At 50.4% G+C, this 15963-nt stretch overlaps 2 protein-coding genes across 2 annotated transcripts in view; one reads left to right on the forward strand and one right to left on the reverse strand.

Annotated features, from left to right (window-relative positions):
• Positions 1 to 15963, forward strand: part of SLC5A10 (solute carrier family 5 member 10) — a 128179-nt gene that overhangs the window by 49590 nt on the left and 62626 nt on the right. The window lies entirely within an intron of this gene.
• FAM83G (family with sequence similarity 83 member G) overlaps positions 1 to 15963 on the reverse strand; it is a 57613-nt gene that overhangs the window by 10488 nt on the left and 31162 nt on the right. The window contains exons 3-5 of the mRNA XM_056866318.1: positions 10772 to 10896; positions 8854 to 9646; positions 7546 to 8793 (exon numbers count right to left, since the gene is read on the reverse strand). Coding sequence (XP_056722296.1) covers positions 7546 to 8793; positions 8854 to 9646; positions 10772 to 10896 — 2166 coding nt within the window. The remainder of the gene's footprint in view (positions 1 to 7545; positions 8794 to 8853; positions 9647 to 10771; positions 10897 to 15963) is intronic.

The following is a 15963-nucleotide window of genomic DNA, read 5'->3' on the forward strand; positions in this document are numbered from 1 at the left end:
TTGCAGTCAGTAAGGGCTAGAAACTTGATTTCTTGAACCAGAAAAGCATTTCACTTGTGCCGCATGATCATGGAGTACACACAGCTCATAAATGCAGGAAGAATAACCCTTTCGGAGTGAGTTACTTATCTCCTTGCAGTGTTGGAGGCAGTCTGAGAATTGCATTATTTTATTTATTTACTGAGAAATGTTTCTACTCCAGGCTCCCGATTAAAAAAATGTATATATATTTCCGAGGCGGCATCAAAGACAGTTCAAACAATAAAACCAATTCGCTAAAACAACCGAATGAAAACAGCGGCGCAAAAAAATCCCCAGCGGTAAAATCGTTAATGCAACAGTCACTCAAAGTGGCAAACCGGATTAAAATAGCAATGTCCCAACTGGTGATAAATAGCAGGAAAGTAAATAGTCGTAAAACCAGGCAATACTTCTGGTTACAAGCAAGAATTAAAGATAAGCAAAGTAGAAGAAGAAGAGTTGGTTTTTATACCCGATCTTCTCTACCTTGGGCCAGTCACAAAGCGGCGGACAATTGCCTTCCCTTCCCCTCCCCTGTAAGGTAGGTGGGGCAGAGAGAGTTCGGAGAGAACTGTGACTGGCCCAAGGTCACCCAGCTGGCTTCATGTGGAGGGGTGGGGAAACCAACCCGGTTCTCCAGATTAGAGTCCACTGCTCTTAACCACTACCATGCTCTAGCAGTAGAAGTAGAAATAATAACATTAGAAAAGGCTGGGGGTTATATTAAAAAATGGAAAAGGCAGCAAAGCAAGGAATTCCAAAGCCTTTGACGCCACGATAGAAAAATTCCAATTTCTGATGCATGCCCAGCTTCTGAAATAGGGTTACCAGGTCCCTCTTTGCCACTGGCGGGAAGTTTTTTGGGCAGAGCCTGAGGAGGGCAGGGTTTGGGGAGGGGAGGGACTTCAATGCCACCGAGTCCAATGGCCAAAGCACCCATTTACTCCAGGTGAGCTGATCTCTATCGGCTGGAAATCAGTTGTAACAGCAGAGATCTCCGGCTACTCCCTGGAGGTTGGCAACCCTATTCTGAAAGAGGAGGTCCTCAGGCAGGGCCTCTGAAGCAGATTTTCAGGGATCTGGCGGCTGCGAACGGCAGAAGCTGGAGCCCCTAAAGCCCCCTGCTTTCTCAACCTTTAGGGCTTTCCTGGAAACTAAAAAGCTCCCAATGTTTTCATGTTTAGTGATTTCATTCCAGAGATCCTTGAGCGTGTCATGCAGGGTAGCCCCTAAAAAAACTTAGCCCTGACATGGATGGCTGAGGCTGGCCCGATCTCATGAGATCTCGGTAGCTAAGCAGAGTTGGCCGTAGTTGGTACTTGGATGGGAGACCACCAAGGAAGTCCAGGGTTGCTACGCAGAGGCAGGCAATGGCCAACCACCTCTGGTTGACTCTTGCCTTGACCTGAATGGCCCAGGCTCATCCGATCTTGGCAGATCTCGGAAGCCGACCTTCCTTAGTACTAAGCAGGCCGACCCTGCTTAGTACTTGGATGGGAGACCACCAAGGTTCAGTCCAGGGTTGCTACGCAGAGGCAGGCAATGGCCAACCACCTCTGGTTGACTCTTGCCTTGACCTGGATGGCCCAGGCTCATCCTATCTTGGCAGATCTCGGAAGCCGACCTTCCTTAGTACTAAGCAGGCCGACCCTGCTTAGTACTTGGATGGGAGACCACCAAGGTTCAGTCCAGGGTTGCTACGCAGAGGCAGGCAATGGCCAACCACCTCTGGTTGTCTCTTGCCTTGACCTGGATGGCCCAGGCTCATCCGATCTTGTCCGATCTCGGAAGCCGACCTTCCTTAGTACTAAGCAGGCCGACTGTGCTTAGTACTTGGATGGGAGACCACCAAGGTTCAGTCCAGGGTTGCTACATAGAGGCAGGCAATGGGAAACCACCTCTTAACATCTCCGGCCTTCCAAACCCTACAGGGTCGCTGTACGTCGGCTGCAACTTGACGGCACTTCCCACTGCCGCCAAATGAAGTAGCGTAAACCTGCTCCATACCACAATGATATCTATTTTTGCCTGGAAAACCCTAAGGGGTAGCCATAAGTTGGCGCTGACTTGAAGTTACTTGAAGTTACTTTCCACTACCACCAAAAACATCTTGCTGCTTTCCTGAAGCCTTTCGTACGAGGGGTCCGTCATGTAACAAATTTATTAGGTGTACTGAAATTGATTTATTGGTGAAGGAGAAGAAGAGTTGGTTTTAATATGCTGACTTTCTCTACCACTTAAGGGAGACTCAAACCAGCTTACAATCACCTTCCTTTCCCTTCCCCACAACAGACACCCTGTGAGGTAGGTGGGGCTGAGAGAGCGTGTCTAGCATTGGCCAAGGTCACCCAGCTGGCTTCATGTGGAGAAAATACGCTGGGTAGGTTTCGCGTCGGCGGTGGTTTTAAAGGCCAGGCACCTCGTGGGAACGCCAGGAAGCTCCTTGCAAGATCTCCGGCAACAACCAGGCCCCGTAAAGGAAGACACGCCGGCTCCGCAGACGCGGCGTCAGAGCTTCAAAGCATTTGGCAAGGCCGGCCTTGCACAATTCCACTGCATGAAAGCGAATTGAAAAGATCATTAACTTCTTAGGCGGTAAAAAGCGGGCAGATGTTGTTCGGGGCTGAAGGCAGATTGGTTTCGTTTCATCTGCAACGCCACGGTTGTTACGCAGTCTGTCGCCTGTGGCCCTAAGCGTGCTTGCCGGCGCTAAGAGTATGCGAGGAATCTTTTGTGTGACGGCGTGGTGTAATGGTTGGAGTACCGGACTAGGATGAAGAAGAAGAGTCGGTTTTTATCTGCCGACGTCTTCTACCTTTTAAGGAGAATCAAACCGGCTTACAATGTCCTTCCCTTCCTCTCCCCACAACAGACACCTAGCATTTCACACAGCCCAAATAATCCACTTTCAATCCACTTTCAATGCACTTTGGAAGTGGATTTTACTGTGTGAACTGGCAAAAGCCACTTGCAAACGATCGTTTCGGTGCAGTGAAAGTGGACTGAAAGTGCATTCTTTGGGCTGTGTGAAAGTGCCCCTAGTGAGGTAGGTGAGGCTGAGAGAGCTCAAAGACAACTGTGACTAGCCCAAGGTCACAGCACCACTAGCCCTCTTTCACAGCACCACGTCCAAATCTCCAGGAATTTCCCAAGCTGGTGGGGGCTCCTGCCTTCCAAAATCTGCCTCCACCCCACCCCACGTAGGGTTGCCAATTGCCCGGTGGTGGCGGGTAAACTACGGCCCATCCACCGGGCTGCCCGCCGGGCAGCTGAAGGCCAGCAGGCACTGCGGGCATGCGCGGTGGGCACTGCAGGCGTGGACGCGGCACACGTGTCACTTTCAGGTTTACCTGGACGTGTGCCGCGTCCACACCTGCAGTGCCCGCCGCGCATGCCCGCAGTGCCCGCTGGCCTTCAGCTGCCCGGCGGGCAGCCCGGTGGATGGGCCCTAAACCTGAAAGTGACGCAGGCACTCTAGCACCCTCGGCTAAAACTCTATGGAAACCTTGGAGTTTTGGTCGGGATCGCTACAGCGCCCGTGTAACTTCCGAGTTAAGCCAGAAGTGACGTAGGCGCATCGCGTGCGGGCGCGCCATACCAGGTGCGCGTGCGCATCATGCGCTAAAGCCATGGCCCTGCCACTGGCTCATCTCGCTTTATTATACAGCTGGCCTTGTCATGTTTGCATTTATAGATTTCTGGTTTTTTTCTTTCTGCTCTTAGGGTCTTTTTTTGTTCCTTGCTGATTTGGGGCAAGCCTCGGGGAACCCGGATCGGACACTGTCCTTCCGGCGTCAGGCCTGTTTCTATGCCCGGCGTTGTTGCGCAACAGCAGCAGTTGGCCTCGAAACACGCAACCAGACAAACGGGCTGTGGCCCTGTTGACAGACGCCATCCTTCCCGTGTGAGGGCATGGTTGCCAGCCTGCTCTTGAGTAACGACACATGCACTTGGAAAGGAGTCTGGCAACCGCAGCCGAGCGGGGCGTGCTCCTGTTTGCAGGCTGCGCCACGCCTCAGCGTTGCAACGGCGATAAGATGTCTCTTCTGACTTGCGATGGCGGAGGGATAAATCTAGGGAGGGTGTTGGGGCCATGGATGCCACAGGGCAGGGGTGTTTTGCAGTGTTTGGGCAACAGGACAGGGAACTTCGGGGGGAAAGAGGAGGCCTGTCGGGTTTTGGCAGCCAGAGGCGTGAAGTGGATTTGGGTAATGGCGGACATCTTGCTGCTGGTCTTCTGACCGAGCAATTGAATTGTAATAATCCCGGTGAGAGACACAGCGGACTCAACAAGGGGAAGGGCTTTGTCATTTAGCTAGAACAGTGGTTCCCAACCTTTTTTTGACCAGGGACCACTAGGACTTTTTTGTTCGGGGCAGGGACCCCAAGGTTCAAAATAAAAATTCCAACAATTTGAAAATAAACTTTAATCATAACTGTTAGTTAAACATTAAACTTAGAATAATATTTGAATATATATTTTTTCTAATAGAGAACTTTTAATTGAAAATATTACTTTATTATGGGTTTATAACTTTGTTTCGCGGACCTTAATTTGGTTCTCGCGGACCCCTGGGGGTCCACGGACCCCTGGTTGGGAACCAGTGAGCTAGAAGAACCGCTCAGAACGTCTTCCGGATTATTCACCTTCTACCGTTCCGGGGTCCACACCCTGCCATCCCCCTTCTGGGTAACGGGACCTCTCGCTCAGAGCTCCTTTATGTTATCCTTCAAGTTGGTTGGATCGCTGGTTTGCTTATATGGTTACTGCTATGTTACCCAGATTCAATCTCAAGTAATGTTAGAGTGCTGGGGATTCCTGTAATTTTTGTATTTTATTTATTTGAAAACATTTGCCTTTCTACCTTGCAGGACTCGCCGCAGCTTACAAGGTCAATAAAACAGCAACGAGAAAAACACACTTAAAAGACCACAATTTGAAATCTCCAATAAATAAAAACTAAATTAGTCGAAACACAGTCCTAAATAAAACCGTCTTCAGCTGTTTTTCGGAAGATCAGGAGCGAGGGGGCATCCCAGGCATTGTGGGGCTACCACCAGAAAGGCCACCTTTTGTGCGACCACTAGCCGGGTTTCTTTGTTTGGTAGGTCGGTCCCTGTGATATTAGACTCCCTGTGATATTAGACTCCCTGTGATATTAGACTCCCTGTGATATTAGACTCCCCCCTCCAATCTCCGCGTATTTGATAGCCTAAAAAGTTCATTGCGAGTCTCCCCAAGCAGCTCTGGAGAAGCAGGCATACCCGCTTCCCAAAGAAATACAGAAGCAGTCAAAACAGCAGCAAGATTGTGGGAGGTGCGGGGTGTGGGCACGGGTGTGGATTTTGCAACTCTCCATGAGCTCACAGCAACTTGAGCGACCCCAGAGACAGTGAACAAATCTGAGTCACTTACCCTGGAATCAACCAGCGTTGATTCAGGATGATCGGTCTTGTAAGAGCGACAAGACAGCTCTTGCAAAGGGCTTTCCCTATGACGTACCGGTCACGGGAGTCTCGTCAGGGGGGAAAAGTTGGCAACCCAGTTTATAACGCGTGCTGAGTCAGCGTGACTCAGTCGAAGGATTTTTACAAAGTGGGTACGTGAAATCTACCTTGAGGGTGAGTTCAGACAATCACAGCTTCTTGGATCAACAGCCTGCAGTGAGCCCTCGGCTTTGGATTCCTAAAGGGGGGGCGTTATTATCCTGAGATGCTCAGAGTTCATTCTAGGCTCCACTGCATCTAGGCTGCACCGCATCAGGGACTGAGGCTTGCAAATAGCCACTCACCTATGGTGAGCAATGGCCATCCAGGGGACTAGCTCTTCACACAATGCATAGTGAAACTGTGGAACTCCCTGCCCCAGGATGTGGCGATGGTTGCCATGTTCATGGAAGAGAGGGCTATCCATGGCTACTAGTCAAAATGGATACTAGTCATGATGCATACCTATTCTCTCCAGGATACTAGTCATGATGCATACCTATTCTCTCCAGGATACTAGTCATGATGCATACCTATTCTCTCCAGGATCAGAGGAGCAGGCCTATCATCTCAGGTGCTGGGGAACACAGGCAGGACAATGCTGCTGCAGTCATCTTGCTTGTGGGCTTCCTAGAGGCACCTGGTTGGCCACCGTTGGTCCAGACAGCTGGACTTGACGGGCCCTGGTCTGATCCAGCAGGGCTTTTCTTATGTTCTTATGTTAAATAAAGACAGTTCCATAACTCCCACCCCCTCCAAAAGCATGCTGCTTTCTTCCTTCAGGTTATCCAAGTGGGTGTACATTCTTAGGGCTGAATAGCACCTTACAAAGCTCTCAGGCCTACCGCAAGGATCAGATGGGTTCTTGGAGTTCTGGGCTTTCCAGGCATGTTGGGCCCAATCCCTGTAGGGACTCCCAGGGTGCAGGGAGAGGTAGTTTCCAGCCTGACCAGCAATGGCTGTAGGTAGCCGTCGTTTGCTCCACTGGGGAAATTGCCATGCTCTGCCACTTATAAATTTCCTCCACAGCATAGCAACTCCCTGGGGTCCCTTCCGGGTGGGAAAATGGCATGGGAGAAGAAGGCGTGAGTCCCTTCCCCATAGTCTTGATCTGAATCGGGCCCACCGACACCTGGGAATTGAATACCGAGCATGGTAATCCTAGTGTGCATCCAATCGCAAGTTCACATGGAGAATCTAAGGGTTTGTAATGTGTGAATTGGCCTTTAATGTAAATGCATGGGGACAGTCAAGCGTGCTTTCAAGGTTTGAGTGAGGCACATATTCGCCTCAAGTGATAACTGCCTGTGTGTGAACCCACCCACTATTTATCTTTGTGGTTTGTCAAGGTGTATTCAAGCTCAGGCTTCCTGTCACCCGACACGTTTATGCCAATAATCCTCCTGGGGGTCAAACATTACAGTGCTGTCAAGTGATAAGTGCCTTTGCTGCACGAATCACTTCTGGATCCACCCTCTGTCTTATACATAGAATCATAGCGTTGGAAGGGACCACCAGCGTCCTCTAGTCCAACCCCCTGCACAATGCAGGAAATTAACTGCCCCCTCTGTACCCCCAATGACCCCCTACTCCATGACCAGAAGATGGGGGAAAAACCCTCCAGGATCCCTGGCCAATCTGGCCTGGAGGAAAATTGCTTCCTGACCCCCAAGTGGCGATCGGCACTACCCTGGGCATGCAAGAAAAAGGCACGAGAGCCAAACACTGATGCAAACCTTCCTGCCCTCCCTCTCGTGATCTGCCTAAGTTCACAGAATCAGCATGGCTGACAGATGGCCATCTAGCCTCTGCTTAAAATCCTCCAGGGAAGGAGCGCCCACCACCTCCCGAGGAAGCCTGTTCCACCGAGGAACCATTCTCACTGTTAGAAAATTCGTCCTAATGTTCTCTGATGTGTTAACAAAACAGAGTGCTAATATGACAATCGTAGTTGGTCTCCTTGAATGATTTCAGCATTTTTTGCAGACACATTCAAAAAACAGACTACGCATAGAAGGTTACAACAGATAACCCTACCTGTGGGGCATTGCTCGGACAGGTAATGTAGCCGTCAGGTAAAGCACGCGGGCTACGGCCCCTTCCCAAAACACACCTAATCTCTTCCACGCTGTCGCTTCGCCTCCGCCTCCTGCCAGCCTCTTCCAAACCCGCGCTCAACGATGGCAGAGGGCTGCCCAGGGGGCTCACGAAGGTGCCCCGGCTCACATGTGGCTCGCTCAGTTTCCTTTGCAAGCCCAGGTAAGGGCTGTGCCCTCCTCCTCCGTTGGGGAGGCAGTCGGAATTGGTCCGGCGGAGGGGCCCAAAGCGGTCTCTCACCTCGAAGTACTCGTCCGAGACCGACGATGCGTTGGAGTGTGGGTGGCTGTGGGCCGGGGAGCTGCTGGACAAACTCCCCTGGTCGCTGAAGGTTAGGAAGTCCTCTTCCTCGTCCTCGTCCGCCTCGCCCCCTCGCACCCCATTCACGGGGCAGAGGGCAGATTTCTGAGAGACGGCGGCCTGCCTCCCCCCGTCTCCGGCCCTTCCCGGACTTTCTCCATCCTTTGTTTCGGTGCTGTCCGTTTCCTGGTGCTGCAGCCGGGTGTCTTCTGCTACGGCACCTCCACCCTCGACAGGTACGCTTTTCATGGAGATGAAGTCCGTCACGTGGATGGTCCTCGGTTTGGGGACTGGGGGAGTGACGCTGTTGTCTGCCATTGGCTCATGAACCTTTGTCCATGGGGGTTGCTTCAAGTGCTCACTGAAGGCCAAAGTGGCAAAGGCATCTCCCGGCTTGGGTTTCCTGTGAGTCCTTTCAGTTGGGCTAGGGTTAGGGGCCTCCTGGATGTGTCCTATGGAGTTAGGGGCCTCTTGGTTGTGTCCTGTAGTGTTAGCGGCCTCCTGGTTGTGACTCATAGCATTAGTGACCTCCTGGTTGTGTCCCGTAGTGTTAGCAGCCTCTTGGTTGTGACCTTTAGGGTTAGGGGCCTGTTGGAAGTGTCCTGTAGGGTTAGGGGTCTGTTGGATGTCTCCCGTAGGGTTAGGGGCCCCTTTGACGTGTCCTGTAGGGTTAGGGGCCTGTTGGAAGTGTCCTGTAGGGTTAGGGGTCTGTTGGATGTCTCCCGTAGGGTTAGGGGCCCCTTTGACGTGTCCTGTAGGGTTAGGGGCCTGTTGGAAGTGTCCTGTAGGGTTAGGGGTCTGTTGGATGTCTCCTGTAGGGTTAGGGGCCCCTTTGACGTGTCCTGTAGGGTTAGGGGCCTGTTGGATTTGTCCCGTAGGGTTAGGGGTCTGTTGGAGGTTTCCCGTAGGGTTAGGGCCCCCTTTGATGTGTCCCGTAGGGTTAGGGGCCTGTTGGATTTGTCCCGTAGGGTTAGGGGTCTGTTGGATGTCTCCTGTAGGGTTAGGGGCCCCTTGGATGTGTCCCGTAGGGTTAGGGGCTTCCTGAATTTGGACGGAGGAAGAAGCGGCATCAAGATGGCAGGGAGAGGTAGGGGCAGGCTGGCTGCCCTGATTTCTTTTAGCACCTTGCTTTTTCTGTTTGAGCATCTGCCTGTGCTGTGCGTTGGCTTGGGAGATGTCGCACACTTTGATGCGGTTCATTTGGGAGAGCTGGACGTTTTTCAGCTTGGGGTCGATAATGTTGATGTAACCCAGTATCTCGCTCCCCGGTTCTGGGTCTGGCTCGACCCAAGTGGGCAGGTAGTCAAACATGTTGGCTTTTTCCAGGTTCAGGAGCCCTGGGTGGATAGGTGGGGCTATCTCCACGAGGCCGCTCGGCCGCTCAGACACCCGTCCTTCCAGAATGGCCTTCCCCTTGGCTTCTGCCCTACGTTGGTCGGTGGGATTCCGGTCACTGCTTGCGGGAGTGCTGTTGGTCACCTGCTCGACGCTCTTGGCCTTCACCAGGGCGTACTTAGGGTTGACCATTTTCTTCACTGTGGCGTTGGCCGGAGTCACGGGAATAACAGAAGGCAGGATCATGGTCTCGGGTTCGGGCTCCTCATCCATCGGGATGGACTTCAGGCTGACTCCCCGAGACAGAAGGTACAGTTCTTGGAACTGCTTGTCAAACGCCTCCACCACCTGACCGGAGAGGACCGAAATGACGTTCCGGTCGGTTCTCGCAGCAGACCAGGTGAAGCTGTGTGGGAGCAAACCGAGAATTATTTTTGGACTTAAAGCGTGTCCCCTTCCTTCATGGTTTGATGTAAACTAAAGTACCCAACATGGAAGAGAGGAGAACAATGTAAGCAGCTTTGGGTCCCCATTGGGGGAGGAAGGAGGGAGTTGGTTTTTATACCCTGATTTTCTCTAGAAGAAGGAAGAAGAAGAGTTGGTTTTTACATGCCGGCTTTCTCTACCACTTAAGGCAGAATCAAACCGGCTCACAATCACCTCCCCACAACAGACACCCTGTGGGGTAGATGGGGCTGAGAGAGCTGTGACTAGGCCAAGGGTCACCCAGCTGGCTTCGAGTGTAGGAGTGGGGAAACAAATCCAGTTCACCAGATTAGCCTCCGCCACTCATGTGGAGGAGTGGGGAATCGAACCCGGTTCTCCAGATCAGATCCCACTGCTCTTAACCACTACACCATGCTGGCTCTACCTTTAAGGAGTCTCAGACTGGCTTATAATCCCCTTCCCTTCCTCTCCCCACAGCAGACACCTTGTGAGGTAGGTGGGGCTGATAGAGTTTGGAGAGAATTGTGACTAGCCTAAGGTAAACCAGCTGGTTTCATATGTAGGAGTGGGGAAACCAACCTGGTTCACCAGATTAGAGTCTGCCGCCCATGTGGAGGAGTGGGGAATCAAACCTGGTACTCTTAACCGCTACACCACACTGCGAGAAAAGGGAGGGGTTATAAATGAAGTAAATGGATTAAATAAATAAACATAAAGCTGGAAAAATGAAAAGAGTAGCAATCTTTTAAAAAGCCTCGTCCCAATTTAAAATCTGAATCCTGGCTCGCAAAGAGTAAGGAAGCCTCCCTCTGCTTTTCAGCTTTTCTGAGAGTACCTCTCCCATCAATGCTGGCAAAGTGATTTAGGAGAAGGTGGACCGGTACGCGAGACATCATTTTAGAAGAATAAAAAAACCCCATAAATTGCCTTCCACATTACCATGCTACACCCTGACCTGTTCAGAACACAACTAAAACTCTCACGGTCCCCGAACCAGTATCTGCTGCAGAATTTCTCACGCTTTGGATCAAACGTGCTGGGAAACCCAGCAGGTTCTCTGCTGTTTCTAGAAGAACGTACATACCTGTAAGACCCGGTTACGGCTTTGTCGCCATCCACAAACATGAACTTCTGAGCCAAGGCCCCCTTGAACCTCGTAGCGGAGCGAGTAAAAAACTCGGTCCCACCCATCGTGCGGACTCTGAGATTCTGCAAAAACAGAAGACAAGTAATAAATCGGTTTCTCGAGTGACCAAGCAAGAAACACCTTACCAAAGAGGGTTTCCAGTGTATACTTTACTCGTTCACAAAACGGCGGTGTGGCGGGGGGGAGGTAGTTGTGAATTTACAGCATTGTGCAGGGGGTTGGACTAGATGACCCTGGAGATCCCTTCTGACTCTGTGATTCTACGTGTATGCCGCCTTTCTGCTCTTAAACAGATTCCCCCCCCTGACTTTGAAGAGCTGGTACCACTGGATCCAGTCCCATCAGTTTTGCTGAATACAATTCAACTAAAAAGTTTTAATTTGATTTCGAATAGATGTGCAATTAATTGTTACTGTTTTGAAATTTTATTGTTATTATCTTCTTTAGTGAGTCACGCAAACCCCTATTTTGAATAATGCTTTTTATAGGATCGGGAAGGGGGCGCGCTGGAGTTGAGTTTGTGGAACCGAGGGGGCAGTGCCCCGAAAGGTTTGGGAACCACTGGTTTAAAACGTACATAATAAAACCACATTTTAAAACCATTAAAATCAACCCCCCCCAAAAAAAACATATCATTAAAACAATAAAAAAACAGTTAAAATACATTAAAAAACAGCAATTAAACAATCGGTTAGGAAGGAGGGTTGCTATCGTGATTTAAAAAAAACGGTTAAAAGGTTGTTAACATTGAATAGCAAAAGGCAAGAAAAAATTGAAAGAAAACCTACATTAAAATTTTAAAGTGGTTAAAGAAAAGTTCAGGCTGCATGCATAGCCTTAGGAGACTGAGGACCAATCCTAAACAAGTCTACTCAGAAATAATAGTTCTTAGACTTGCAGCCCTAAGAAGACCAGTACTTGGTTTATCGCTAAGTCCTCGATTTCTTTTGTTTCCATTATCTTTATTGCTGTGTAGCTATAGCAGCAATTCTTCAACTAAGTACCGGATACCAAACTGAATATTGACTGCTGAACGGGCACATCAGATACAAGATGGTTGGCAATCCCACCTTGACAGAGGCAGCCTTAGTAGTTAAAAATTGAAGTAGAACAACTGATCCCGGATCCCTTTCAGCAGGGACGGGAGCAGCAGCTAGGATCCCTAGAAAATCCTTTCCCTAGATTTAACAGCCATTGGCTATTCATCTGCTATTTCATGCTTTGAACAAGGGAGAAATTAAGATTAATGTTTTCTTGACACTATAAATAGAAAAGTCGCCACATCTCTAACGCAATTCACTGATCTACTGGATAGCAGATACTGCAGTATCCGCTTCTCAGAAAGTGTCATTAGCTGTTTTATCCAGGGAATGATATATTTATTTCGGGCAGTATTATTTTGAGAACGTGTTAAAACAATATGGGCTAGGGAGTCTGCTCGATCCGGACAAAAATGGGCCCTTGCGTTCTTCTGCGATAATTTTATCGCGCCCAGACTTCAGGGGCAGCAAACTGATACCGAAGTTGAAATGCTTCAGTTTTGTAGGCTTGCCAGGAGCCATTTGGAACGCCATTCTTCTGTGCACGTGTTCACATGTGTGCATTACTGCTCTGCTGGGATTGGCAGAGCCATTTGCATCCTGACATTATGCGCGTATAGCGAATATAAGCTGATATGCATCCCACCATAGAGATCCATCGTTTTTTTAAAAAAAAAGAGGTGCAGAGACTGAAATGTCAAACCAAAGTCGGCAGTTTGGCTAAATCTCTTTGAGATGAGCAGAACCAGTTCATTTTCCCGTCTCTGTCTCTTCTTTTAAAATAACTAAACCAGGGGCTCCCAATGTGGAGTCCATGGACACCTTTCCTGATGCTCTTAGAAAATGGGTGGGGCCAGTGCAGGGTTTCTGATTGGCCATTGGAGATCTGATAGGTTGTGGGTTTAAATTATGTTGTTTTGGCAGCAGCTGCAACCATTGGGTGAAAACGCATGGTCACTTTATCCTCCTTTAATCCCTGTTTCAGCCAGGATCGGACGCATGCATTTCGCTTAATGTGTGTTCGATCCTGGTTAAAACAGGGATTAAAGGAGGGTAAAGCGACCATGCGTTCTCACCCATTGAGTTACTTTTATTCTCTCGCTATATTTTTAAATGATCCCTCTTCTCTTCGGCACTTGGGCTTCCTCTGCCCCCAGACCCGGAGCGGTCTCTGCCTCCTGCAGCAACCCTTTTGTGGCTGTGCCCACCACCAGGGTGGCCAACCTCCAGGTGGTGGCTGGAGATCTCCCGCTGTTATAACTGATCCGATAGAGATCAGTTCCCCTGGAGAAAACGGCCGCTTTGGCAATTGGACTCTATGGCATTGAAGTCCCTCCCCTCTCCAAACCCCACCCTCCTCAGGCACCACGCCAAAAATCTCCAGGTATTTCCCAACCCAGAGCTGGCAACCCTATTCCCACCACCCCTTGTCAGAATTTCCAAGGTCCCTGTGGACTCAAAAAGGGGAATGTCCCCTGGGTTAAACAGAACCTGTTCCAAATTTCTCTCTCTTCTTTTTAATTGGTTGCTTGGTATAAGATGTCCTGCTCTCACAATGCAGGTTGGGAAATACCTGGAGATTTTGGGGGTGGAGCCTAAGGAGGGCGGGGTTCGGAGAGGGGAGGGACGTCAATGCCATAGAGTCCAATGGCCAAAGTGGCCATTTTCTCCAGGGGAACTGATCTCTATCGGCTGGAGATCAGTTGTAACAGCAGAAGATCTCCAGCGAAAACGCAAAGCATCCGGACGGCGTTCCGACCCGACTTCAATCTCCCTCTTTTTGCCTTCTGTTAGGATTATGAAATAAGAGACTTTGCATTTGTACTTCCCAGACTTGGACTCCAAGCCGGAATTGACTTTTTTACAGTTGGCATATTTGTTTGTATATATTATTGTTGACTATCTTGCTGTATTGAGTCCGTCCTTAGATTTGATAAGTTTCCGTTGTCACACTATTGCACTTGCACTTTGGTTATTGTCAATATATACGTTTTGCAATCATTTTGAGAGCCAGAATTATCTTTACCTTAGCTAGACTATCTTAGTATTTGAGCATTTTTATCTCAGCACCTCCTGAAGGTTGGTAACCCTACAGGGAGGTGTGAAGGGATGGCTAGCCTCCCTGGCGTCCTTTCCTTGTTCTAGAGTTGGGTAACCGGTGCCAAACAATGGCTGGGCAGCAACCCTCCTTGGCACATGCCATCCCGAGTTCTTGTGAGATCAACCCAGAGATGCCAGGCTGGCTACATTCGGCATCCCTCCCTCGTGAAGCGTCTGCTGCGACTGATCAAGAGAGGAGACGGAGAACGGCGTCTCCATTTCTGGGGTAATAAGCACCCTTAGCTACAGATGGACCACAGCCTAGCGATGCCCAAGGCAGAACGTGGAAACGGTGCCGGCCCTGGCGGCAAACACAATTGCCTCTTTCCTGTTATCTCCGGAGGCCCTGCGTTGGTTGCCCTCGCCATCTGAGGCCAGACGGGTGGCAGCTCGGGAAAGGGCTTTTTCAGCCGTGGCACCAAAACTTTGCAACACCCTGCCCAGGAGATCGGTGTCCTCCGCCAGCCGGCAAAGACTTTTTTTGTTTGGTTTGGCAAACCCCCAGTAACAGTTACTGGTAGGGTTGCCAAGTCTACGCCACTGGCAGGAGGTTTTGGGGACGGAGCCTGAGGAGGGCGGGATTTGGGGAAGGACTTCAGCACCGTAGAGTCCAATTGCCAACGTGGCCATTTTCTCCAGGGGAACTGATCTCTATCGCTAAGCGTACAAGCATGGAAACAAAAGGAAAGTGGAGGAACAAGGCCGCGACAACCATTGTTAGGACAGGCCTTTTTCAGTGACTCGCTAAAGGCGATAAGATAGAATCGCTGGCAGGGTTGACGGAAAATTGGCCCAGGGTTTTCCTGCTCCTCCTGATCGAAATGACGGCCGACGTGCTTCCCAGGCGCGTTTTGGAGCAGCCGCTTTAGTTCCGCCTGTCTCCCATTGAAGGAAGGTGATAGATTTATGGCCAATAAATATTATCCTGCGCCAATACATGGCATTTCTTCAGGTCTCAAGAGCTTTGTGAACACCGGCGCCGGGAGAGAGGCTCGACGTCTGGGACGGAAAGCCTCAGAGAGGGAGAAAAGGAACGGCTCGGTTGTTTCATCTTGTTCCAAAAACATTTTTCTGTTCCCTCCTCAGACGCTCGTCCTGAAGTTGGTGAGTGATAGGAAGAAAAGAGGCCCCCAAATCGAGCCCAGCTTCTCTCCCTGATGTGAGAACCGCGCATTTGCCGTGGCTCAGAAGTGTCGGGAGCATGCAAATGTTATTGTTGGATCCGCTGAAGTGCATGGTGTCTCCTGGTGCGAGCGGACGTGCCGTTGAGCCAATTGTGGCGGAGCCTATGGGTGCCAAATCTGCATTATTCAGCTCAGAGGAGGGATGGGCGAACTTTTCAGCCTCCGGTTGAATTTTTCAGCCTCGGGGCCACGTCTGGGTCGCCGCCTGCTTTCGAGCCCTTTGCGCTGGACGCCACCTCTTCATGGTCCAGCTCTGCCAGAACCGGCATCCACCTGAAGCCCTCAAGAGCACATGGGTCACCTCGATTGTTCTCTTCGGTCTTTGGTGCATGGCTGTTTCACTCGCTGTTACTCCCCGATGACTTCGGGTCTTGGATTGGATTATGCACGCCGGTTCCAATCGTCACAGGTCGTAAAACCAGCTTCTTTGGACCTGACTGTCTCTGATGTGGTTTTTGGTTCAAGTAGGCCAAGGGCTGACAGTCTCGCACGCCCGGTGTTTCCCCGTGTTTTGAGTGACCGGTTTTACCTTGAATGAGAAAACGGGGACAAAACGCGGAGGAACGCAGAGGGAGAGCGAAGCTACCTCTGACGGTCCGAAATGGCACGCACAATCCAAACCAAGCCCCAAAGTCGTTGGAGGGGTGACGGCGAGTGAAACAGCCAAGCATAAAAGACCGTAATGGCATTATCCCCGACCGTGTTTGAGAGTATCTACCTGCTCCCTGATTCTGTGTCCTAGTGGACTGGTGCTTCTGATAAACTGACAATCCATTTAAGGGCTGCATGAGAAGATCCTGGAGGC

The sequence above is a fragment of the Euleptes europaea genome, chromosome 21 (assembly GCF_029931775.1).
Source record: "Euleptes europaea isolate rEulEur1 chromosome 21, rEulEur1.hap1, whole genome shotgun sequence".
Lineage (NCBI taxonomy): Eukaryota > Metazoa > Chordata > Lepidosauria > Squamata > Sphaerodactylidae > Euleptes > Euleptes europaea.